At 41.5% G+C, this 24,510-nt stretch overlaps 2 protein-coding genes across 2 annotated transcripts; one reads left to right on the top strand and one right to left on the bottom strand.

Annotated features, from left to right (window-relative positions):
* Positions 1 to 1,001: 1,001 nt before the first annotated feature.
* On the top strand, positions 1,002 to 18,514 carry myo1ha (myosin IHa). Its single transcript, XM_060907984.1, has 31 exons — positions 1,002 to 1,190; positions 1,350 to 1,465; positions 1,689 to 1,887; positions 2,273 to 2,353; positions 3,405 to 3,584; positions 3,876 to 3,974; positions 4,073 to 4,186; positions 4,275 to 4,346; positions 4,527 to 4,646; positions 5,984 to 6,051; positions 7,157 to 7,262; positions 7,498 to 7,578; positions 7,814 to 7,905; positions 10,493 to 10,587; positions 10,820 to 10,866; positions 11,990 to 12,070; positions 12,417 to 12,522; positions 12,709 to 12,826; positions 12,957 to 13,070; positions 13,207 to 13,283; positions 13,379 to 13,447; positions 13,551 to 13,635; positions 14,811 to 14,973; positions 15,142 to 15,225; positions 15,425 to 15,518; positions 15,687 to 15,742; positions 15,913 to 16,048; positions 16,383 to 16,453; positions 16,791 to 16,888; positions 16,973 to 17,072; positions 18,429 to 18,514. The coding sequence occupies exons 1-31, from the start codon at positions 1,002 to 1,004 to the stop codon at positions 18,453 to 18,455; spliced, it is 3,138 nt and encodes a 1,045-aa protein (XP_060763967.1). The 3' UTR covers positions 18,456 to 18,514.
* Positions 18,515 to 18,795: 281 nt separating this feature from the next.
* On the bottom strand, positions 18,796 to 24,182 carry kctd10 (potassium channel tetramerization domain containing 10). The gene is made up of 7 exons (XM_060907808.1): positions 24,101 to 24,182; positions 23,060 to 23,273; positions 22,783 to 22,952; positions 22,530 to 22,616; positions 22,350 to 22,402; positions 22,075 to 22,270; positions 18,796 to 20,200 (listed from the first exon to the last, which is right to left on the bottom strand). Exons 1-7 carry the CDS (start codon positions 24,101 to 24,103, stop codon positions 19,982 to 19,984), a joined length of 942 nt encoding a protein of 313 aa, XP_060763791.1. The 5' UTR covers positions 24,104 to 24,182; the 3' UTR covers positions 18,796 to 19,981.
* Between the last annotated feature and the right edge of the window lie 328 nt (positions 24,183 to 24,510).

Genomic DNA, 24,510 nt, shown 5'->3' with positions numbered 1-24,510 from the left:
TTTATGTGTAATGAGTCTATAATATATAACATTTTCACTTTCTTAAATAACATGGAAAATATTGAACTTTTTCACAATATTCAAATTTTTTGAGATGCACTAGTATATAATATAAAATGCATTCAATAAAGTGCCTTGTGGACTTGATTTAAACTTGAATCCAAACAAAACAATCCCAGATGTAACTATTGTCATATTCAATTTACCAGCTTAAAGTTCTAATCCCAATTCCACTGTGTGAAGTCAAACTTGGAAATAACTGGAAACTTTTAGTACGAAGGCAAAACATCACTGTATAGTTATAGATCTGAATATTTGTGCTGAAGAGCCATCCAGAGCGAGTATTTTACAGTGTATTTAAAGTGAAGACCATTTAAAAGTATTTTAGTGCGTTTAATTAAAGACCACTGAACTGAAGATGATGTGATACGATCAGTGGGCATCGATCCAGCAACCAAGAGCTTGTTCACATGAGATTCAGAGTAAATTATGCTGTCAGTCATACAGTCCTAAGTAACAAGGTCATTGTAATCAGATATCTCATTACAGCACGTATACGACAGAAAGCTTTTCTAACATCCCGTAGTTAAACAGCAGGAGGTTATGTGGTTGGCTTGCCACAACTCTGCTTTATATTTCCAAGAAATCGTCCGCTTGGGCTGAGTTGTATGATCACCACAGGTGTGTCAAAGTGTAAATGTACAAGTTCTCTGTGCCACAGGTGAAAATTCAGAGCAAATTCTGCTTGTTCAGCTCATGACCTGAAACACTTGCAGAAATGTTTCCTCCGAGCTGATTTATAACCTGACATTCCAATCATGTGAAACTTTTGATTAGTCAAGTGAACTCCAGTCACAGTCCATGTGTGTTGTATAGTTTATAGGTTCTAATGTTTTTAAATTGGCTTCTCGGGTGTGTCTTGAAGCAGGGAAAACATTAACCTGTGCAGCGCTGTGGATGGGAATAAAATAATCCAGGTCTAAACTGATTACATCCAAAGCATGAATCAATCTCGTCCTTTCTCTAATTTGCAGAAAGGCAAAGGTAAGACGCGTCAATTGGACCTGGAGCGAGCGCTGACAGCCAGAGACAGAGTCGGTGTCCAGGACATGGTTCTGCTGGACGCCCACAACAGTGAGATAGCCTTTCTGGACAACCTGAAGAAACGTTTCTCTGAGGACCTGATATACGTGAGTTTGGGTTGACCTGAGAACCGAGTGCACTTAGAGAGCAGACTTTTCCTTTCACCTTGAGAGTAGGTTGGATGAACACTGCTGTAGTCTTGTCTTAAACACGTATCGTTATGCCATGATTGATGGTGTCACCTCATTTTATTTGTTTTTTTGAAGACTTATATTGGAACCCTTCTGATCTCAGTCAACCCGTACAAAGAGTTGGACATCTATAGCAAGAAGCACATGGACCTTTATATGGTGGTCAATTTTTATGAGCTTCCACCCCACATGTAAGTCTGTCTACCATGTTTCCATTTGTCTTGTGTCTCATTATCCAAAGACTAAGAGATAAACCAATCCATCTGTTACTGTAATAGACCACTTGCAGCGTATTACAGTGTAAAAGAACCGATCACTCCATAAAGTGTCTCAGGTGTTCTTCAGACCTCAGCAGAACCCACCATGCAGCCACAATCTCCACCTCCTGATGCATTTATTCGTCCCTCATTGCAGTTACGCCCTGGCGGATAACGCCTACCAGACCATGCTAGCGGAATCTAATAACCACTTCATTCTGATCTCTGGAGAGAGCGGGGCAGGAAAAACCGAGGCCACTAAGAAGATCCTGCAGTATTACGCCGGTAGCTGCCCCGGTAGCTCCCTGCTCAACTCCGTCCGGGACCAAATGCTAATGTCCAATCCTATCCTGGAGGTCAAATCTACTGCTTTTACACTAAATATACAGTGTGATTAGTATATTTATAACTATATACAATCATAGCTATGTATTAACATCATGTCAACTGCTATGACATGTATTTAATATTAATCTTCAATGTAAATTAAAAATATAATTTTTTTCAGTATGACATTTAGTCTTTAATTGGACATACTGTGAGTTTGTGCTGTACTTACAGTGCTAATGTAAAAATACAGTCGGCTTCTAAGAAATTCGCTTAGCTATTTTATGTACACCTCAGCATCATGAGACACTTCCTAATTAGATACGGTGAATTTTTCTTATTAGAGAAGTTAAGTGTAAGTTTATGAAGGATTTGTCTTTATCATTTCATAAAATAGTTTACTTTTCCTTTCAGGCTTTTGGAAATGCCAAAACACTGAAGAACAACAACTCCAGTCGCTTCGGGAAGTACATGGACATTCAGTTTGACTGCCAGGTTGGAACTGGTTTTACAAATAGATCTCACTATATTCTCTCCACATTCACTGGATATGAGCAATCGCACGCTCTGATTGGCTACTCTACTACTAGGATATCAGCTCATATACCGTGAGTAGAGAAAAACAAAATGGCGGAGCGTGTTACTGAACCAACCGAGGACGAAATAAAAACTACTCAAAAACAAAACCCAAAAAAATGGAAGAAAAGTATTTGATGGTAAGAACGTATCTTTTTTTTTATCTCATCTCATCTCATTATCTCTAGCCGCTTTATCCTGTTCTACAGGGTCGCAGGCAAGCTGGAGCCTATCCCAGCTGACTACGGGCGAAAGGCGGGGTACACCCTGGACAAGTCGCCAGGTCATCACAGGGCTGACACATAGACACAGACAACCATTCACACTCACATTCACACCTACGCTCAATTTAGAGTCACCAGTTAACCTAACCTGCATGTCTTTGGACTGTGGGGGAAACCGGAGCACCCGGAGGAAACCCACACGGACACGGGGAGAACATGCAAACTCCGCACAGAAAGGCCCTCGCCGGCCACGGGGCTCAAACCCGGACCTTCTTGCTGTGAGGCGACAGCGCTAACCACTACACCACCATGCCGCCCCAGAATTATTATCGCATTTTTCACAAATTGCTCCTGTCATTTCGCCGGTTTGTTTACATTCCAAGCAGGAATGATTTTGTCAGACGTTTTGTGTAAAGTTTTTATTTACTGAATTTGCAAAAAATAACAATAAAATTTTCTGTTTCTCAAAATCCAGTGAATGTGGAGAGAATAAAACGGTTATTCCACTCAATCTCGTCGTACATGGATTATCGCGCTATCAGCTCATGTACGACTCGATTTCACGGAATAACTATTAATTATCTTTACTGTATTTTTTACATTTTGTTGCTCTATTAGAGATCGCTGTTGCGATAAAGTTAAATATCTACTGACTAACTACCAAAGGATTTACTTTGATCCCGTGGTCACTTTATTTCCTACATTCGGAAAGTTGCTACTGTGTCAGCTGACCGTTCTTGTCATAGGGTGATGCAGTTGGAGGTCACATCCTCAGTTATCTGCTGGAGAAATCACGTGTGGTCCACCAGAACCACGGCGAGCGAAATTTCCACATTTTTTACCAGCTGCTGGAGGGAGGAGACGAGGACCTGCTGAGACAACTTGGACTCGAGAGAGACACACAGCGCTACAACTACCTGCTGCAGGTACAACAGATTGCTCCACATACGCATACGCATGCGCACACACACACAGGGCGTGGAAATGACTTTTAGGGCTCGATATCTATGAATATATTTAATTAATCTTAGTTGATGATTGTACTGATTATAGTGTATTTTAAAATGTACAGCTGTAGTGCTGGGGGAAAGTTGATTGATAAATTATTTAAGAGAAGGTGTTTTCTTTTTTCTGTAGACCATAGTAGAGATTTAGAATGAAATGTGTTGACATAGTGTCGTATTTCTGATGTCTGCCTGATTGCTGGACTCCTGCAGGGTGAGTGTGCCAAAGTGAGCTCCATCAACGACAGGAATGACTGGAAATCAGTGAAAAATGCCCTCTTGGTCATGCACTTTGATCTCAGCGACATTGAGGTGAGAACATCACTGAAGTTCAGCGTGAGACAGAGTTTCAGGATATACTACTGTATACTGAATGTGTGTTTGTGTACTTAACATCTGTCTATGTGTAGCATCTGTTTGGAATCATCGCAAGTGTTCTCCACCTGGGGAACGTACAGTTCGACGGAGATACCAAAGGCAACGCCGTCCTCAACTCTAGCGCTGAACTGCGCTGGGTATCAAAGGTATGATACTAATGGGCATGCACACACACACTGTATGACTGGATATTTAGAAAAGCATGACTATTAAATGTTGGTGCTTTCTGTGCAGTTGACTGGGGTCCATGTGCAGGTTCTGAGCGAGGCTCTGACCTACAGGAAGATCGAAGCTAGAGCAGATGAGGTAATACCCCAACCTCTTCCACATCTCCTTTTGGCTTTTATTAGGAGCTGGTGTTGGTTTGCGAGGTGAATAAATCATGAGCGCTCATCAGTAAATCAGTGGAAGGTTCGACTTGAGATCATGGATCTTATAGAATGAATTAATGTTATGTGATGTACAGTATAAATGTGTGTTGTACAGGTTCTGTGTCCCTTCACTGTCGATCATGCCATCTACGCCAGAGACGCGCTGGCCAAAGCCATTTATGGACGCACCTTCACCTGGCTGGTCAACCGCATCAACGAGTCACTCGAGAATCAGGTCAGGGATGAAAAACAGATTAATGAATGAATTAACCCTTTATTATCACTGTACCAGCGAAATTGACCATCAACCTGTCCTTACATACACACAGTTGACAGAGGGAGAGTAGACAGGACAGGAAGACAGGGATAAAAGAAAAATACAGAGTGACATGAGGAGAGGGGAGGAGAAAAAAAAAAGCAACCCCCACACTATGCTCCTGTGAGGAGTACAGTGTGGGAACATTAAAAAAAAAAAACTCAGCACATAAGCACAAAATAACACAAGTACACTTTACAACATGAGAACTCGGGACTTGGGGGGGGCGATCGGGGTGGGGGGTGCTGGTCACGCACCCGCTTGTCACACTGGGGGTGAAAACAGCGACCGCGGGAAGAGGGGGGAGGAATACGAGAGAGTCTAACAGCAGTGACCTCTGGGGGGAATTGTTGCCCCAGTAACGGCCTTGGCCAAGGCCAGTGCTGGCTGGGAGAGCCGAAAACAGATAAGATTGTTTGGTCCTTGGGTCGAGCAGCCGCATTCCTTTAACGCCTACTCTGATAGTCCAGACTGGTCCCCCAAAAACATTTTCCTCTGCAAAGCCGAAAGCTTCTCCAAGATGATATCCATATTGCGGTTCAAGTTCTGAATAGCCACAGTCTGAGTGCCGACAGCTCTGCCCACCGCTTCAATCATGTCGGGCAGCTTTATGGGGCTTTGAACAGCTGTCACCATTTTCTGATTTCCTCGATAAACCAGGGCAATGCCTAATCCAATCAGCAAAAGTCCTGTAATCATGGTTCCGAATAGGTAGATGTCTTCAATGTCCTCCACAGAAAGAACCACCAGGCACACGACCTGCCACTTCTCCCACGCGTCCATCATGTAGCCAGCTGCGAACATTCCGGCAGGACAGGCGGGTTCCCCCGAACCCAGGCTTCTCGTCGAGAAGATTGTGTCAATTGCGTGAAGAGACCAGTTTATCAATTCCGTGGTTTTTAGTTTGGAGAGCAGTGTGGAGAGAGTCTCTCAGAAGTATAGACACTAGACAGATGAGACAGCAGAAGCAGGAAAGATAAGGGAAAGGAGAGACAGAGAATGCGACCACCTTCCGCGAGAGCACGGAGAAGAGACTTAAAAGGCTAATAAACTTTTAAAACTGAATCAAATATGGAGTTGAAGCCTGTTTAGGTGAAGGTTTCTCAGGCGTAATTTTAGTCCATGTCAAAAAAAAAAAAGATTAATTATTCACCCAGACAGAGAGTTACCTTTAATCTGAGATTAATATTGATTTTGGTTGAATAAACTACTCTTGAATTAACACAACCCAGTAACTTTTAATCATGATTTTTCAGGACTCGAGCAGAAAAACAGTTATTGGTCTGCTTGACATCTACGGATTTGAGGTCTTCTGCGTGAACAGGTATTTGTGTGTGTTCAATAATAAAAATATATAATGACTGCAGCCATCTTAAATGGCATCTATTCAGAGTTATTATGCTGATGAATATACAATATTCCACAACCCTGTTCATTATTAATGATTAGCAAGCTAATTAAAGCATCACACACTCCACTTAGCGCCTTGCACTTACAGAGTAATGGAGGATGTGATCCTCACACACGTGTGTCGTAGAGTGTGTATCGCTTTACACCACGCATGATAAGAACACGTGCAAATCACATGGATTAAGGACAGTTGTGGTCAGAAGTTTACATACAGTAACATGAATGTCATCTTGGATATGAACGTCATGGCAATATTTGGGCTTTCAGTCATTTCTTTGAGCTGTTCTTTTTCTGTGGCAGAATGATTGTACAGCATACAGCTTTAATAAAAAAAAAAACACTAGAATTTGGTGCACAAGTTTTAATTTTCTTTGGGTTTTCTGAAATCAACACAGGGTCACAATTATACATACAGGGTCAAAAAAAATACATACAGCACACCTAATATTTGGGAAAAATGTCTCTTCGCGAGGGGTGGCATGGTGGTGTAGTGGTTAGTGCTGTCGCCTCATAGCAAGAAGGTCCGGGTTCGAGCCCCGTGGCCGGCGAGGGCCTTTCTGTGCGGAGTTTGCATGTTCTCCCTGTGTCCGCGTGGGTTTCCTCCGGGTGCTCCGGTTTCCCCCACAGTCCAAAGACATGCAGGTTAGGTTAACTGGTGACTCTAAATTGACTGTAGGTGTGAATGTGAGTGTGAATGGTTGTCTGTGTCTATGTGTCAGCCCTGTGATGACCTGGCGACTTGTCCAGGGTGTACCCCGCCTTTCACCCGTAGTCAGCTGGGATAGGCTCCAGCTTGGCTGAGACCCTGTAGAACAGGATAAAGCAGCTACAGATAATGAGATGAGAAAAAGAACAGTTCAAAGAAATGACTGAAAGCCCAAATATTGCCATGACATTCAAATCCAAGATGACATGAATGTCACTGTATGTAAACTTCTGACTACAACTGTATGTTTGATATGCATGTGATCAGGAATACGTGTGTGTGTGTGTGTGTGTGTACATGACTGTGTTTCCAGTTTTGAGCAGTTTTGCATTAATTATTGCAACGAGAAGCTCCAGCAGCTGTTTATCCAGCTCACACTGAAGGCTGAGCAGGAGGAGTATGAAGCTGAGGGCATCGAGGTAACACAAGTCCGTTCTTATTAACCACTGCAGAGGGCAGTAGAGCACGCCCCATCATACCTTTCATAGAAATACGGTACCTAATATGGGATTAATCAGAATTATAGGATGAGTGTACCATATCCAGAATTAGACAAATGCTAACGTTATATTATGTTATATAACTCATAATAAGTGTGTGTGTGTGTGTGTGTGTGTGTGTGTGTGTGTGTGTGTGTGTTCGTGTGTTCCTCAGTGGGAACCGGTACAGTTCTTCAATAACAAAATCATCTGTGACATGGTGGAGGAGAAGCACAGAGGGATCATCTCAGTACTGGTACAGAAATCGCAGTAGTTCTGTTTCTGAAAGCGAACCAGCATTAGAGCCGCTCGTGTGTTATTTGAATTAATCTGCTGAGGGGTTGAATGTTTGTACAGTGCCTTTTCAAATTAGGCCAATCTTCTTCAAAGCCCTTAATGAGCTCCATCAGGTAGGTGTGTGTGTGAGAGAGAGAGATGGTGTCAATAGAGCCATGGTTTAATCTCTTTCTCCTTGTTGTGTTCTTATTGAGGATGAGGAGTGCGTGATGCCAGGTGATGCGACAGACCTTACCTTTCTGGAAAAGATGGAGAAGAAAATGGGCAACCATCCACACTTTATCACGTGAGTCAAAATAAAACGCACCTTTTATTGTTGTCTGTGGATTTACTTCCTCATCCCCAAGCACTTCTCTCATCAAAAAGAAGTATACTTCAAGTTCATTTTATTAAGTATACTTAAGTAAAGTTAAAGTATCTTTCCTTAAGTATACTTTTGTGTACCAAGTATACTGATATCAATGTACTGACAGTATACTTGTAAGTAAACTAATCTAATACTTCTTGGGACTAAATTGGCCCACTTTTAGTTTATAAAAAGTATACTTTAAGCCTAAGAGAAGTAAACTCTGAGTATACAACTAGTATTTTTTTTGTACTGCAAGTATACCACAAGTAAACTTATATACTAATAGTTTACTAGTTCTATACTTGTAGTCCACTCTTTAGTTTACAAAAGCGTACTTCATAGTGTACTGGAAATATACTAAGAGTTTACTTGTTTTATACATCTAGTCCACTTTTTAGTTTACTAAAGTATACTTTGTAGCATATTGGAAATATACTATAAGTTACTGGTTATATACATCTAGTCCACTTTTTAGTTTTGAAGTTTACTGTGATTACCCTTCTAGGCAGACCCGGCGGTAGAAGCGGTCTAGTAGCCGGGCATTGCACTGGCTGGGGGTGGGCACGCATCGGCAAACCCAATTTTACTAGGGGGGTCCGGGGGCATGCTCCCCCGGAAGAAATTTTTGAAAAAAACACTTTAAAATGGTGTATTTTGAGCTCTTCAGACACCCTGTTCCGCTGCTATATATTGTCCGTCACTGAGCGCATTTGCAGGGAATATTCCGTTTCATACGGAATATTGGCAGTATTCCGTTTGCGCATGAGTCATGTTGTAAATTTGTTCCGAATACCCAACACTGAATGCGCAAACGGATGATTGTGATCAATGTTGACGGCAAATTAAGATTGATATTTACAATTAAGAGTGCGCAACAGAAGATTACATCACACTCATACCCCCGTGCCACACTCATCCTCCCTGCACAAAGCCTAACTGCAGTCACTGAATCCCTTCTAAGTGAAACCATGCGCATTAAAAGTTTTATGTCTCAAATCTAGTTTTGTGAAGCATGACAACATTAATCTTTAATACAGATGTGTTTTGTAGGTTAACTGAAACATCAAAACCAGTTTCTTACCTCCAGTGCTTAGTTTGCAAATCAAACGCCAAGTGCATGACAGCGCAGGGCTGACGAGATGGGCGCAGGCCGAAACGTTAAGAAAACAGTGTGTCATGTATAACTATTTTGTAGCCCATACAGTAGGCTTACTATAATCAACAACTCAAGTATAACTATTATGTAGTGATTAAAAATTCAAGCGCACCCTCAGTAAAGCGGTAGGCGACGATGTGCAGCTGCGTGGAATCTTCACAAGACAGCGTCACTCCACTCCTCCCTGAACCTTTTTGTAAGTCCTTCTCAAATGCCAATTTGATCAAATTGGCCTTGCGTGTGTGCAGCATGCTTTGTCTGTGGTCGGTGAAAACGTTCTTCAGAGTGGAAAAGGAGTTCTCGCAGAGAGCAGTGCTTGCGCCAAAAGTCAGAGCATGTTTCCATTTCCGTTTAACCAAACCATTTCTGTTTAACCCGGATCATTACAAAATAACCAATCAGATGATTACAAATAGTTTTAACACATTTTAAATTAAGGACTTTTTCTTTAATATTATGCCCTTTTAAAAAAAAAAAAAAAAGAACGTTTAATTGTAGTAGCCTGCTATTTATTTATTTTAAATATTGTGTTAAGCTGTTGGCCCTAGCCTATGACAGGGCGGGCGGGCCCACACTAGGGCGGGCCCACGTGCCTAAATGGGCGGGCCCGGCCCCCAAAGGCCCGCCCATCACGCCAGGCCCGCCCATCGCGCCGGGCCCGCTTCTAGGTAAACTATTAGTTTTCTAGCCCGAACCCTTACCTCATACACACTACCAGGAGACGACCACAAACTTATGGTACATGTAGGTTTAAAAGATGGGATTTGAAATATGCTGCTGTATATCACAAAGAAGCCAATATGTGTGAAAAAGAAGTATTTTATAGGCTACTATCAAAAGGATAAGCGCAACTACAGGGCAAGGGCACTTAAGGCACAAATATTTTAATACTTTATTACACTTTTGTTAAGTATATCTTGATCAACAGTTTAAGTATAAGCTTAATATACTTAGACTTTTCGATATACTTTTCAGTACAAGCCAAGTATACTTTAAGTATATCTCTGATAAATAAATAAAAAGTAAACTGAAAGCACACTCTCTTAGTTTAAAAGAAGTACACTAGAAGCACACTTGAATAAACTTCGTTTTTGTAAGGGTTACCTTAAAACCTTAGTGTAAAGTCTGTGTCCCGTCTTTTATGTGCATTATTTCCTGATAAATCTAACAGTACGGCTTGTTTGAATTTTCCCCAACCAGGCCAGTATACAGTACACTGAAAAACACAATTACAGAATGACTGACTGAAATTTCTCTTTATTTTAAGCTAACTGTACTTGATTAGCTTTTACACTGTCAGGGATGGTGTAGAAACTGAAGTGCGTCTCTTGGCATTCGCATTTTATGTATCGTCTGACTGAATAACAGACAGAAGCTGGCTGATAAGAAAATTCGCAGGACTCTGGAGAGAGGCGACTTCCGTCTGCTTCATTACGCAGGCGAGGTGACTTACTGCGTCGTGGGTAAGACACGTCACATTAAACACCGCTTCTGAAGAACTAAAGAATGCTTATTAATATTTCAGTGCATTAAATTCATCATGCACCGTAAACAAAAATGTATTGTTTTTTTATTTTTAATCACTGTGTGAAACTCCAACTCCAGACAACATGAAAAGTTGATCGCAGATCTGCGTTCTCTCTCTCGGGTCCTTAATTTCTTTAAGCGTTTTGTCTCCTTTTACATTGTTGACAGGCTTCATTGACAAGAACAACGACCTGCTCTACAGGCACATTAAAGAGGTCAGTACAACCACAGACATATAAACATAGACGCCGCATTGAGCTGGTGGCCCGTTGCTGGGATACGTCAGAGTGTCCACCATATTGGATGTGGCAAATCTTCCCCGTAAACCAGTGCAAGTAAATGGACTGAACTTCATAAAGCCCCTTTCTACAATAAGATTTAACTCGATGCCTTTTATTCACCCATTAAGACACACACGTATATATTTGGGAAACAAACAGGCATCAAAACAACATATATAACTTTTAATGTGATGGTTATAAATAGTGTGCGAAATCCCCTGTACACTGCAAACTAGCGACAGATCCGCGATAGATAGCTCAGGTAAGCTAATCAGTCAGCATACCGTAGCAAGCTACCAAAACCTGAGGCCACAATAACCAACCTACAAGACTGAATATGATAAATGATGGAAATAGTGGAAAAACTGGAAATAGTGAATGAAAATAAAAATGTACTGTTTTATTTATTGAGTCACCACACAGACCTACTCTCGCTGAATAAAGTGAGCTGAATGAGCGCCAAACTGAGTTCGGCCAGGTTCTAACGCCATACCAAAACAAAATACATCACTGATTCCTTCACATTCAGAAAGGTTAAAAACATTCATCATACATTCAAAAACGTTCATCATAGTGTGGCACTGTATTCTCTAATTCTCACTGCTTATAACTCTACACCCCCCCGGTGGAGATGAGCTGGGAGACTGAAGACTGAAGGAACAGTATTGAAAAGTATTTTTCCAGTCTCACCTGTGAAAGGTAATCCCATGTGATCTCGTTTGGATGGTAAACCTTTTGGTACAGTTAAACGCAGCCCATGAATGAGGCATCTTTATTCTCGGCTACTGTCTAGACGCTATACCAGAGATGGCTGAAGAATCTCCACTTTGCCACGTCCAATATGGTGGCGAGGATGACGTATGATTCTACGCAGAATGCGGCGTCTATGTTTATATGTCTATGAGTACAACTAGAATTCAGCATAGCTCCGCCCACTACACAGCGTATATTATACAGGAGCTGAACTCAGTAAGATGTACTGTATTTTGCTGGTGTGTGTGTGTGTGTGTGTGTGTGTGTGTGTGTGTGTGTGTGTGTGTGTGTGTGTGTGAGACAGGTGATGCGGCAGTCGAAGAACTCTATAATGCAGCAGTGTTTCTCCTCTGATGAGGTGGACAGCAGGAGAAGACCTGAGACGGTGAGACACTGACAGGTTGATGAATGAGACACAGCCAATCAGAAAGCAGCTTTAAACCCAGTATCAGTGATGGGTGTCTTCACCAAATGGTTTTACCAGCATATATTATTATTATTATTATTATTATTACTGCTTGGTAATGCTATTAAAAATACTTTTAAGCACCAGGGAATTTTTTTTTTTACTGTAATAGGTACGTTTCTCTGATATACTGTAGCTGCCTCTGTGTTGTTCACTGACATAAATAAAATCAGCTCCATAGCTATTAGACTGAAGCAAAATCAATTATTCCAAAATGAATGAAACTGGATCAGAGTGAGCTCGATCCATCTGAATGTGAACGCAGGTGGCGACTCAGTTTAAAAACAGTCTGCAGGGACTGACCGAGATCCTGATGGCTAAAGAAGCCTGGTACGTTCGCTGTCTAAAATCTAACGATGACAAGCAGTCAGGTGAGACAACACACACACACACACACACTTTATACAGTTCCCTATCTGTGTGAAATAGTCACTGCTTCCTGACAGAACGTTAAGATTTGGATTTTATTCAATGCATAGCGAATGGTCTTATTTCTAATTGGCATTTTTCTAAAGAATACAACAATTAGGTGTTTACACATCACTCTGTCTGTCTAGGAAGGTTTGATGATGTGCTGGTGAGGCACCAGGTGAAGTATTTGGGTCTGATGGAGCATCTGAGAGTCAGGCGGGCCGGTTTTGCTTATCGGAGGAGATATGAGGAATTTCTGAAAAGGTATAATGATAGTCATATTATGTTCATTTTTGGGGGGAAAAAGCGCAAGTTTCCCATGTCCTGAGTATTTTCATAAATCTTGTTCATGATGATGTTGAGACACTGAGGTGTGTTTATGGTGATGTTGCAGGTATAAACCTCTGTGCCCTGATACTTGGCCACACTGGAGAGGAGTTCCTTCTGAGGGAGTGGAGAGACTGGTGCAGCACCTGGGCTACCAGCCTGATGAGTACAAGATGGGCAGGTAACACACACACACACACACACACGTGCGCTTTAGACTGAAATTAGGTAACAGTGACTTGTAAACAGAGAAATAATGAAAGTAAAAATTAAAAAAAGGCATATCTTTGGACTCAATTCCTGTTTGCTATTTGCAGGACTAAAATCTTCATCCGCTATGCCAGGACAGTGTTTGCCATCGAGGACGCCTATGAGCTCTGTAAACATGAACTGGGTCAGTAGAGTAAGAGTTCAGTGAGATAATGGAGAGCTTGAGGATGTGAGATTTCTGCTAGGAATTATATGAACATTTGAGTGTGTGTGTTGTAGTTGCAAAGATTCAAGCTAAGTACAAGGGCTTCCGAACGAGAGAAGAGTTCAAAAAACAGAAACAAGCAGGTTCGTCATTTCATTTCAGATATTTCCTAAAAATGAAAACAGTAAATGTGAATTCTAAATCTTATCGGACATGTCGTAATAAGACAAATATTCTTACCAACAGCTACTAAGATTGAAACGTGCTGGAGAGGAGTTCAGGCTCGGAAAGAGAGAGAGAAACGAGCCTGGGCTGTCAAAGTTATCAAAAAGTAAGTGGAGCTCAGGGCTGTGTAATGAAATGGACGTCCAAGGAAACGAACTCATGTTGTAACTGTAGTGAATCATGAGACATGTATAAACCCGGGACATTCCACCGAATGGGTGCCATTTGCTTGTTGTGCCACTCCCAAATTAAACTTAATATGTTATATCTTTTCAACACTGATTATAATAACACACATATTTAACTATTCAAAATGTTAAAAGGCTACGTTATTTATTTTTTTACAAGGTTTGGAAGTCAAAGATGGCTGCATTTTTTTCAGTCCTGTTACCAAAACTCAAAGTAACAGGACTGAGTTTTTAGCCTAGGATTAGCTAATACATGGAATTAAGTCACATGGCGTCATCGCTAATAGCATGACCACACTTAGCACATTCTAGTGATTTACAAAAAAATCTGTATTTTTAAAATAAATATCATCTAAGAAATAATTTAAGTAACAGGACAGTATGTTGACATTGACCTTATCAGTCAAAGTTAAAAAATCATCAAATATACAGAAAGGTAAATGAGAGAACTAACTTTTGGTCTTCCCATGGCCTTCAGAAGACACAACTGATGTAATTTCCTGTTGAGCATGTGATTTATGGAATGTTCCAAATTTGTCAGATGGGGTAATATGTTTGGGTAACAGGACTGAGTGAAAACCCAGGGACACAACTAAAATGTGTATTTTAACTAAGATATTGTGGATTTCTTATGAAAAATATATATTTAAACCATGGATAGGATATGGAGTCACACAACAGTGCAAAAGAAATACTGTATCTGAAGGATTTTAATCATATTTCATAGTTAAGTATAAAGTTAGAGTGCGCGGACAGGTAACACATGCTATTTTTCAGTGTTTTAGGTAGTTTTAATTAATCCTTACAATTCTATATCTTAAATTTGAAATCAGATCAATGTGCAGGACATTCTGCGTAATAAGGAAATGTATTTTAAAGTACATTTTTATGTGCATTTATACATATAATTTTCTAGGGACAGAAATGGCACCGATTCGGTGGAATGGCTCACCCTGTATCGTGGCCCAGATATTATCTGATCAAACTGCTTCTGGAGAGTTTACTGTAATCTCACTCAGGTTGGCTGGATTAGTGCTAGAATTAGAGTTGGGGGATTTGAAGTGTGATGTGATGTTTTTGTGTGTGTTTATAGATTTATTAAGGCTTATATCACACGTGGCGAGGCAAAATGCACAGATAACTCCGAATACCTGGCGTTTGTCAGACAGAGCTACCTCAAAAGGCTGAAAAATAACCTACCAAAAACAGTTCTGGACAAAACCACATGGCTCACACCTCCACCTGTAATGAGAGAGGTAATGATGCTGAACATCACCCTGTACTACATTACCGTGTCTTAATAATCATATTTCCTTTATGCAAATGAGTGTAGCTTAGTTAAATGCTTCATATATCTTTTTTTATTAATGACGAGATGAACAGTCAGATTGTTTCGGTCCTGTCTTTTGCTCTCGTCCTTGTAGGCGTCAGAGATGCTGCGGCGGCTGCACACACGCTGGTTAGTGAGGAAGTATGTACGAGGGCTCACGCCTCAGAGGAAAGCCCAGGTAATACTTAAAAACTTAATTTAAATTAAAACTTGATTTGTAACACAGCGTGTTGTCTCCACCACATACACCATCGTTCATAAAGCACAGTGTGATTTTGGACAGTGGAGATATGTCCCCTATGATCCTTTTCAAACATGTCTCCTGATGAGGTGTCTGTTTCATGTTAATAATGCGATGATGTCTTTTCCTGTGCTAGCTGCAGCTGAAGGTCGTCACCAGTGGCATCTTTAAAGGGAAGAAGGAAAGCTATCCTCAGAGTGTCGCTGTGCCGTTTGTGGACACCAGGATCAGTCAGTCCATTACACATCATCATCATGTTCTACATCATTTGAACGTTCTCTCTAATTGCTGACATGATTTGAACTTTAGTGTTTTTGTACGCACTCTGTTTTAATGAGCAGTTCATCCAGAATTTGACGCTGTTGTCTTTTGGTGTCTTGTGTCTCCCTGTACGGTAGGTGAGCAGGACATTAATGAGCGTGTCCTGCAGACAATAACACAGGAACGCATCAAGGTAGATTGTAAAACTGAGTCTTAATAAATCACACTGGCTATGGAACTGGAACAAAGCGTATTAGGATCAGCAATTCAGATTAAAGAACAACCATCCGTTTATCTTCTGTCCACTTTGTCTTTTTATCTTCTCATCCATTTCTGTTTTCTCTGGTGTTCCTGTCTCTGCAGTACAGTGTTCCTGTGGTGAAATATGACCGGAACGGGTTCAAGCCAAGACCCAGGCAATTAATTCTCACCCAGGTTGCACTTCATGTCGTAGACGAGGCCAAGCTCAAACAGAGAGTCGAATACGTCTCGCTCAAAGGTGAACTATGAACCACCACTGGACACTTTTTTATTTTTATTTTTTTATTTTTTAACTTTACTAAGGATGTATTTTTATTAGGGTTTGCATTAAGTGACTCATCAGTGGAGGTTCCCACTTAAAATGCTTTTAGGGACACAGATGAAGGTAATGTATTGTGTATATAAATGCTAATCACTGCTTTTAGATGGACCAGGTGATAGAAATTGAATCATGGTCGCAGATCACCATGAGGCGTAATTTGTTCTTAACGATTTAAACCTAGTGTTAAGAGTCAGTTGTTTTAGTGAGCTCTGTTTGTGTAACTGTGTTCTGATGTCATTGTGTTTTTCAGGTGTTTCTGTCAGTAACCTGGGAGACACTTTCATGATCCTCCACGTGGTGTGTGATGGCCCCAAGCAAAAGGTACCAAGATTACACTGAGTGTGTGGACGTTATTCATAGCATCGCTAAATAAAGATCCCAAAACAAATTAACTTTAATATAAGAAAAGACAGGATATTTAAACTTCCTGTTTTCAGCAGATCACTGTAGTGTAACTTCTGATCAAATTACCGTAGTGTTAGATCAGGTCCAAGTCCATCCACTCCGTTTGTTGAATTTACTGTTAAACTGTAGGCATAATGTGTAGTAAAACACTGTTCATGGTATTATAACAAAATCAACGTTTTTATAAATATAAAAGTTATTACATAATGTACGGTTTGAGATTTAGTGATAAGACAGTCGTGTCCTGCATTAGGGAGATCTCATTCTTCAGTGTGATCACCTTTATGAAGTTTTGACCAAACTGGGCGTGCTGGCAAAAAAGCAGAACGCCATCAACGTGCTTCAGGCGAGGTGAGATGGTTCACTATGTCATAACTAAATCATAAAAGATTACACCACCAGCAGCTAATGGTCTAATATTTGATCCTGTTTCAGTATTAAGTTTGAGATCAATGGAGGGAAGGAGAACTTTGTGGACTTCAGCAATGGACAGGAAGCCACAGTGTACAAGGACAAAACTGGCCATCTGATGGTGGTGAGTGAAAACTGCCCCTTTACACCAGTTTAATAAACAACATTCTAACCGACCTCAATGTAATTCGAACTGGATTAGGAGTGTTAAAGGGAAAAATCAACCAGTGACACTCGACAGCTAATAATCAACATGCATTAGCATCATAATGTTTTTGGAAAAGAATCATTAAATATTCAGTACGAGGTCAAGTGATTTAGATCACATCACCGCTGGATCCTGATTGGTCAGAACGTGTTTATTCGTTTTCTGTATCAGCAGTTCTGACAGTCATGCAGCTAAAATTGCAGGTTTATATTAATGCACTAGTTTTTAATTGCTTAGTGAGCTGTTACTCACTACACTGTTACACTAATTGTTGGCTAGTTGCTGTGGATTCAGAGGAATAAGTGTGCGGTTTTATTTAACTTTATTCCCTATTTAATAAAACACTCTTTTAGTCCTGAATGAAATTCCCTGATGCCCCTGTATGTATATTAGGGTGGTCCCAATTTTTTTTTTTTACATTGCCTAAAAGAAGTTATTGTGCAAAATTTGGTTAAGATTGAACAATGTTTAGAGGTGCCACAAAGCCATTAAAGTTTTCACTCAAGACACAATATAAAATAATGTGGCTTATTAACTGTTTCATATTAATACAAACAATACAGTAATATAACTTCCTGTGTTCACAGTAACAATAGTTATTACTTGTCTGTGATTTTCTAAACCCTTCGGTATTATGGTGTCTTGTGGAGATAAAAGAACACACTAAGGACTTCCCTAGCAGAAGGAAGTTTTCTCCCAGACCGTTCCTTAGAAGTGGGACCGATTAACCAAACATAATTGTCCTTTCTGGTTTTGTGCTTTGCACCACCAGTACTACTCGTATTACTGTTGCTAACCATCTGAAAAACATTCACAACTTCATCAGCATATTACGATCAGTGCTCATTGTTTAAGAAGCCCTTAGTACATGAAAGTTAATCTTCTAGCAGTCTATAAACTCTTCCTGCCTCTTCTTTTTCATAGAAGTGGCATATTCTCTCTAGAACTGTGACTTTTTGGGGGTTTGAGATCTTCTCTGCAACAGTCTACGCACCAACTAATGTCAATGGCTTAACCCGATTTGCAACCTCGTGTGGCACCTCTAAATATTAACCAATTTTTCTGAAATTTTGCTTGTTGCCTTCTTTTAGCCTATGTAAAAAAAATGGCAGGGTGGTCGGAATGTTTTGGTAAAAAAAAAAAAAATTTCCCATACATTTCGTGACCACCCTAATGTATATGACATTGACAAACCTCAGTTACCTTTATGGTTCATTAATGTTGTTCATAGTTTATAAATATTAAGTGTAATTGTTATCTTGTTGACTTTAGGTCACACCAAGGCTGAAGTCCCGATGATGTGATTATACGCGACAGTAGAAGCTGGTTATCTTCATTAAACATCTAGTTCAGTTCTGGAAGACAACTATTGTTCAGGTTTTTTTTTTTTTTAAACTGATTTTAAATTAAAATTATTCATCAATAGCTGACTTACACACAATCGGATTTCTTTCAGTGGTTCCTGTTCTTCAGTCCCTACTTAAAAATCAGTTCATAAACTATAATCATAGGCTTCTGACATCCTTGTAAACAATCTCACTGGTTTCCTGAATGAACCCATAACACAAAGCCATATGTACGATAAGGTTTTATACTAAAAATGTACAAAATACAGAAATAAAAAGACAAAACACAAAGATTCTGGTCTTGGAAAATTTTGTAGAAATATTTATTCGTGATAAGGAGTGTATAAATATAGTTGTATGTAAAACACTTCTGAAATCATGTGCACATCTGTACAAACATCTCTACAGATTACATAACGTGCCTTTAATGAAACTAAATGTGACGGCACAAACACACTAAAACGAGACATATTTTAACAGACTTTGCTGATCTAGGATCAGCTTTCATACTGCAGTGAAAATAATACAGAGCGTGCTGATTCTGGATCAGTGATATTACTGCTGATCCAGGACCAGTTCTACACTTTAAATAGAAACTACACAGGTGAAAAGTACAAGCTGATCCTGGACCTGTGATCTCCTGCATGGGGGAAAACGACAGCGCTCTTTCAGCAGAGTGCGGCTACCTTCCATCACTCGCTCAACAGGAGGAGGAGCACGCCAGCAGACCCACGGGGAGGCGCCGTCACCTGCCTCCCGTTCATTAATTAAACAGCACGCGGTGAAACGATGGAGGATTTTCCTCCTGTAATTCACGACACCACATAAGTATCAAATTATAAGGGTACTTATTGCTCAAGGTGACCACAGCCTGATTTCTAAAGGGGCAAAATGAGCACAATGCTGCCCCGTGGTGGATAAAGACTTCCTCTCTGTTTTCTCTCCATCTCCTCTCTCAAATCATCAATAGCAGGAAATTCAACAATCCCATCAGTCACTAGTTACACAGAATCAACACGCAGAGGTTCAGTAATTGTAAGAGCAGTTAATACATGACACACACAGTCCATCTCGGATGTAAACACGCAAATAAGTGAACACTGTCCATTTTAGAGCTCCAACTGCAGTAATGTTTGGTGCTGATTTTTTTTTTTAAACCACACAACACCGAGTGTGTTGTACTGCTGACTCCTGCTCACGTCAAGAAGACTTAACTTCAATATTCACATACACACCATTCTGTGAAATGAGCGACATTCATAGAGAACACCACCACGCTGGAAGAGAAAGAATAAACAGTGGATGTTTGAAAAGCGTTTAAGGGGTGAAAAAGGCTCTTGGAATTCAGGAGATTCTCTCTCTCTCTCTACTGTGTGAAGACTCCGTCAGCGCTGTGAGCCCCAGCTGGAGGGGAGAGGGGGATAACTGGGTGATTAAGGCACAGGGGCTGCAGGTCAGAGGTCAAATGAGGATTAGAGGTCACTGGTGGTGATGCGTGCGATCATCAGGTCGCTTGACGTGGATTCTGCGCACTCGCTCCACACGTTCACGCTCCTCATCCTCATCCAGGTGGTGAGAGCGTCCCGCAGCGCCCCCTGTCGCCTCCAGCAGTGCATTGTCAGGCCCACGCCCATCCTGACACTCGTACAGCAGGATGTTCAGTGTCTCCTCATAGATCCGTGCCTCGGGGAACTCCACCTGTGTTCCAGTAGGGATGCCATTAGATTAATTCAGCAGAAAAATATCCAACCGCTGGGTCGCTACCTCACATCAACTAAAACACACGGCAACTACACTGTTTTAATTAGAAATAAAGCTGTGATGGCTCTCATCACCACGACATGGTTTTCATTTACATAACTGACTGAAAATGTGACTCCTGGCTGCTGTGTATAGAGATCTTGCAGTCACGTGACCGGAAAGTTAACAGCTGCCATCTTGTCGGTCAAAAACACCGCTGAATACTGCTGCACTCGCGTACAGAATGGATCAATTTCAACGAACGGACTACACGGCTCATTTTTCTAATGAACAGATAACTAGATATATGTCTAAAATAAACGATCTACAGATTAGTGACCCTTATCGCTTACCGGACGGAGTTTTCACGACCGTGTCAGTGGCTATGGAACTGCCAGAGGTGGAATACCCGGACGTGTATAATTAACTTTCCCTCGCTGTTCAGTGGTGAAGCACTGCATGCTTATAAATCTCTGGACAGTTATCTTTACAGAAATTCAGGATGTCAGCGACTCAGATGTGGCATCTTGTAAACAAGAAAATAACAATCCTCATTGGACGGGTAAGTCACTTAAGTATTGAGTACAGCACTGACCAGCCGATTATAGAATAGAATAAGGTAATTCCAGCTGTAATTCCAAATCGTCCATCTTGTTTACCATGGATCTGGCGTTGGAGAGGTAAAGGCTTAGCAGTGGAGGTTTGAGTGGCTGTTTTCTGAGCTTATGGCCCTTTTCCACTACCCTTTTTCAGCTCGCTTCAGCCCGACACGGCTCGCGTTTCGACTACCTCAGAGCAGCACGACTCAGCTCACTTCAGCCCTGCTTAGCACCCAAAACTCGCACGGTTTTGGAGTGGGGCTGAAGCGAGCCAAACCGAGCCGAGTGGGGCTAGGGGCGTGAGGAGACACTCCCCTGTTCACTGATTGGTGAGGAGGAATGTCCTCACACGCCCACACACGGCCCGCGAGCACGCTGGGATCTGTAAACACCGTAAACCCGGAAGAAGAATTACGAGAATTTCTGAAGCCTTATGCGCCTCGCCTCATCTATACGCTCTAGCCAGTGACAAGCCACAGCACCAAGACCAGCAACACTAACGACTCCATGTCCTCCATGTTTATCGTTTACTATCCGGGTCGTGAGACTACCGCTTAAAAGCTCACTGATGTCACTGTTTGCGCTGCTTAATGACATCACGCGACGTCCACCCACTTTCGCTAACTCCACCCAATGTGTCCACCCACTTCCAGCCAGCACGGTTCAGCGGGGTTGTAGTCGAAATGCAACTCCAACAGCCCCGCTCAGCTCGACTCAGCCCAACTCAGCACGGCACGGCTCAGCCCAGCCCAACTCAGCCGCGTTGGTAGTAGAAAAGCGGCATTAGTCAACAGGCCGGCTCTGCCTGCAGCCTCGCTTTTGCTTCCGCTCCCGACGCCGCCTCCTTCACTTTGCTTCCGATAACAATCCACGGAGACCCCGCTGGTCTCGCTATCTCGTCCAGAATGTTGTGCATGCGATGGAAAATCGCTACAAACCGTCATTTTCTGCTGGAAACCAATGTCCAGTAAGTCCATACGGTTGTAGTGGATATTGAAGTCCGATAGACGAACACCAGGCAAAAATACACACAAAAAACAAACGTGCACAGGTAGGGAGAGCTTGTAGCCGCAGCCGTTGTAGTAGAATTGTATATAGTAGGGTTTTCCAGAAGAAAAGGCAGAAGTAGAAGGCGGAAATATGGCGTTTGACCGACAAGATGGCGTCTGTCACAATCTGGATCGGCTGTGATGTCACATGCAAGATCTCTATAAACGCAGTGAGTTTTGTTACCTTGGTCTGCTTCTTCTCGGTAGCGTAGACGATGGAGGTGCAGCACACCTCCGCGATCTTCCTGCTCTGACCGTAAAACGACCAGCAGCAGATTTCATCTCCGATCACATCTTTAATGAAGAGCACACGCCCATTAAAGCGCAGAGAGAGCTTATCAAACAGCTCGATGTTCTTCAGCATGTTGTCATCCGAGTTACTGAACACAGCGAGATCAGATTTTAACGTCAGGGTTTACTGAATCATTACTCTAAAATAAACAGACACCTCTCACTCACCTGGTGTAGGAGTATTTATTGTTGCTCCTGTTGTACAGGAGTTTAACGGTAGGCTGTAAACGGACAAGAGTTAAAATATGACTTGTGCATTACCTGCCATAAATTCATGTGTACACTTACAGTTAATTATTATTTAATTAACATTTTCTACAGCATTGAAAAATAAGTGGCTCGCTGTACCTTATTTGATGTAGCAATGAGTTTCTGCTCTTCCTTAGGTGAGGTCACCAAGGGCACTTTGCAGAAGGGCTCATAGGCGTCTTTGTTCTGGAAAAAAAAAATAAGAAATAAAACAGAGTGCAAACTGTATAATGTGTTCCAAAGATAAGCTTTTATAAATTCAGCAACTTATTTTAAATAGTAAATTACAGCTCAGTGTAAACAGGTGTGCCGTACACTGGCGAGTTTGCATGAAGCGTGTGGGGGGGGGTACCTGCAGTGCAGCCTGACACTCGTCCACTAAACCCTGCACCAGGTAGTACTTGGCTTCAGCCAGCAGCTCCTCCGTCTCTCTCCTGCTCTCAGGCAGAGGCACCACGCCGTCACGCAGGTAATTCAGGACGGTGCCGAAGTGTTTCCCGCATCGGTCGATCAGGATCCAGCCTACAGCAGGACACACAGAGCGCATGAGAGCATCACCTCCTCTGTAAACGTTTAACAGACGGATTTCATCATAGAACTGCTGTATGTGTTGGAGTACAGAACAGTACCTTCGCTGTCGGTGAGCACCTCCATACGGCCGCTGAACATGGCCTTCAGCATGGTGTCCTGTTTGGTGAGGGTCTGCATGGTGGTGTAGTAAAGAGCGCCACCCACGTTCAGCTTCACGTACTTGGAGCTCGGACTCGACCCCTTGAACGAGGTGGTCCGGGTCGTTGCAGCCGGCACAGCCGAGCTCACAGCACTCTCTCCTGACATCTCTTCCTATCACACACACACACACAGAGAGAGAGAGATGACTACAGAGGAAACCTGAGCTATAATCTGCCCAGATTAGACAACAGTGTAGGAGCAGGAAGTGTTAAACACTAACAGGCCCTTTAACAGCAATGCCATGGAGCTCATTTCAGAAAGGATTACATTTAAAACAACAAAAACATTTTATACCTGTCTGATTTTTTTTTACAAGATACCAAACATGTTTATTACCAAACACATTACAGGTCATCATATAAACTGCATGTCTTACTTTTAATAAGTTAAATATTTAAATCAGTTCTGGTTACAGAGAGCCGATTATTAACACCAACAAGTTACCAAACTGCGTCGAATTAAACCCTTATTAACATCAACCCATGCTAATTTTATTTATCCACCCGCATTCCGACAAGTCCCGCCTCCTGAGAGCGGACAAACCGAGTGTCAGAAACATGAGCTTACTCGCTGATTGGACAGTTCTGTGTCACGTTTTAACTATTAGCCAATCCTCACAAAGCAGGCGGGATTTGGTGAAATACAAGTGGAGAAAAAAATTAAAGGCAGCAAAATTTAGATAATTAGCCAGTATATAAAATTAATTTTTAGCGACAGAGGAGCTTTTAACATTTATTATCAAACAAAACACTTTTTAAAAAGTAGAAAACGCAGCTACCACTGTGGCTGTTAGCTAAACCGCTACCGAATCAAACGCAGCCGCTCCGAACCAGCCTGGCGAAAGAATTAAACAAGTCAAAACTTTACAAGTCGATAAAAATGTTGCCAACAAACTATCGCAATCAGTGTGAAATAAAGGAAAAACGCGGCTATTTTACCATAGAAATCCTTCCCAGCGCTTTCAGGCCCTGAAACCTGCCGAGGATTAATCACTTCCTGTTCGAGACTGGGCATGCGCACAAAGCCGCATTCTTCAGCGGTGACGTTTTTCTTCGCGCCAATGACGTCATAAGGCTACGGGTTTCCGTAATAAAATAAAACTGCAGTCAAGTATCACTTTGATGAGAAAATCATTATTTTTGGCACTTTCTCGTACAATAATAAATTTAACATAATTAATCTCTTTATATTACTAGGTAAATTCCATATACATAAAGTCAAAATGTCCAAGGCAACCCCCTCATTCCCATTATTTTTAATTGAATTAAAAATGTATTTTGAGTCTCTGTCACATATCGAATCCCACAAAAAGTGCTTATCAGCTATTCAATTTTATTCAAATTACATT

Source organism: Neoarius graeffei, chromosome 24 (genome assembly GCF_027579695.1).
Source record: "Neoarius graeffei isolate fNeoGra1 chromosome 24, fNeoGra1.pri, whole genome shotgun sequence".
Classification (NCBI taxonomy): Eukaryota; Metazoa; Chordata; class Actinopteri; order Siluriformes; family Ariidae; genus Neoarius; species Neoarius graeffei.
This window is presented reverse-complemented; position numbering and strand designations above follow the sequence as displayed.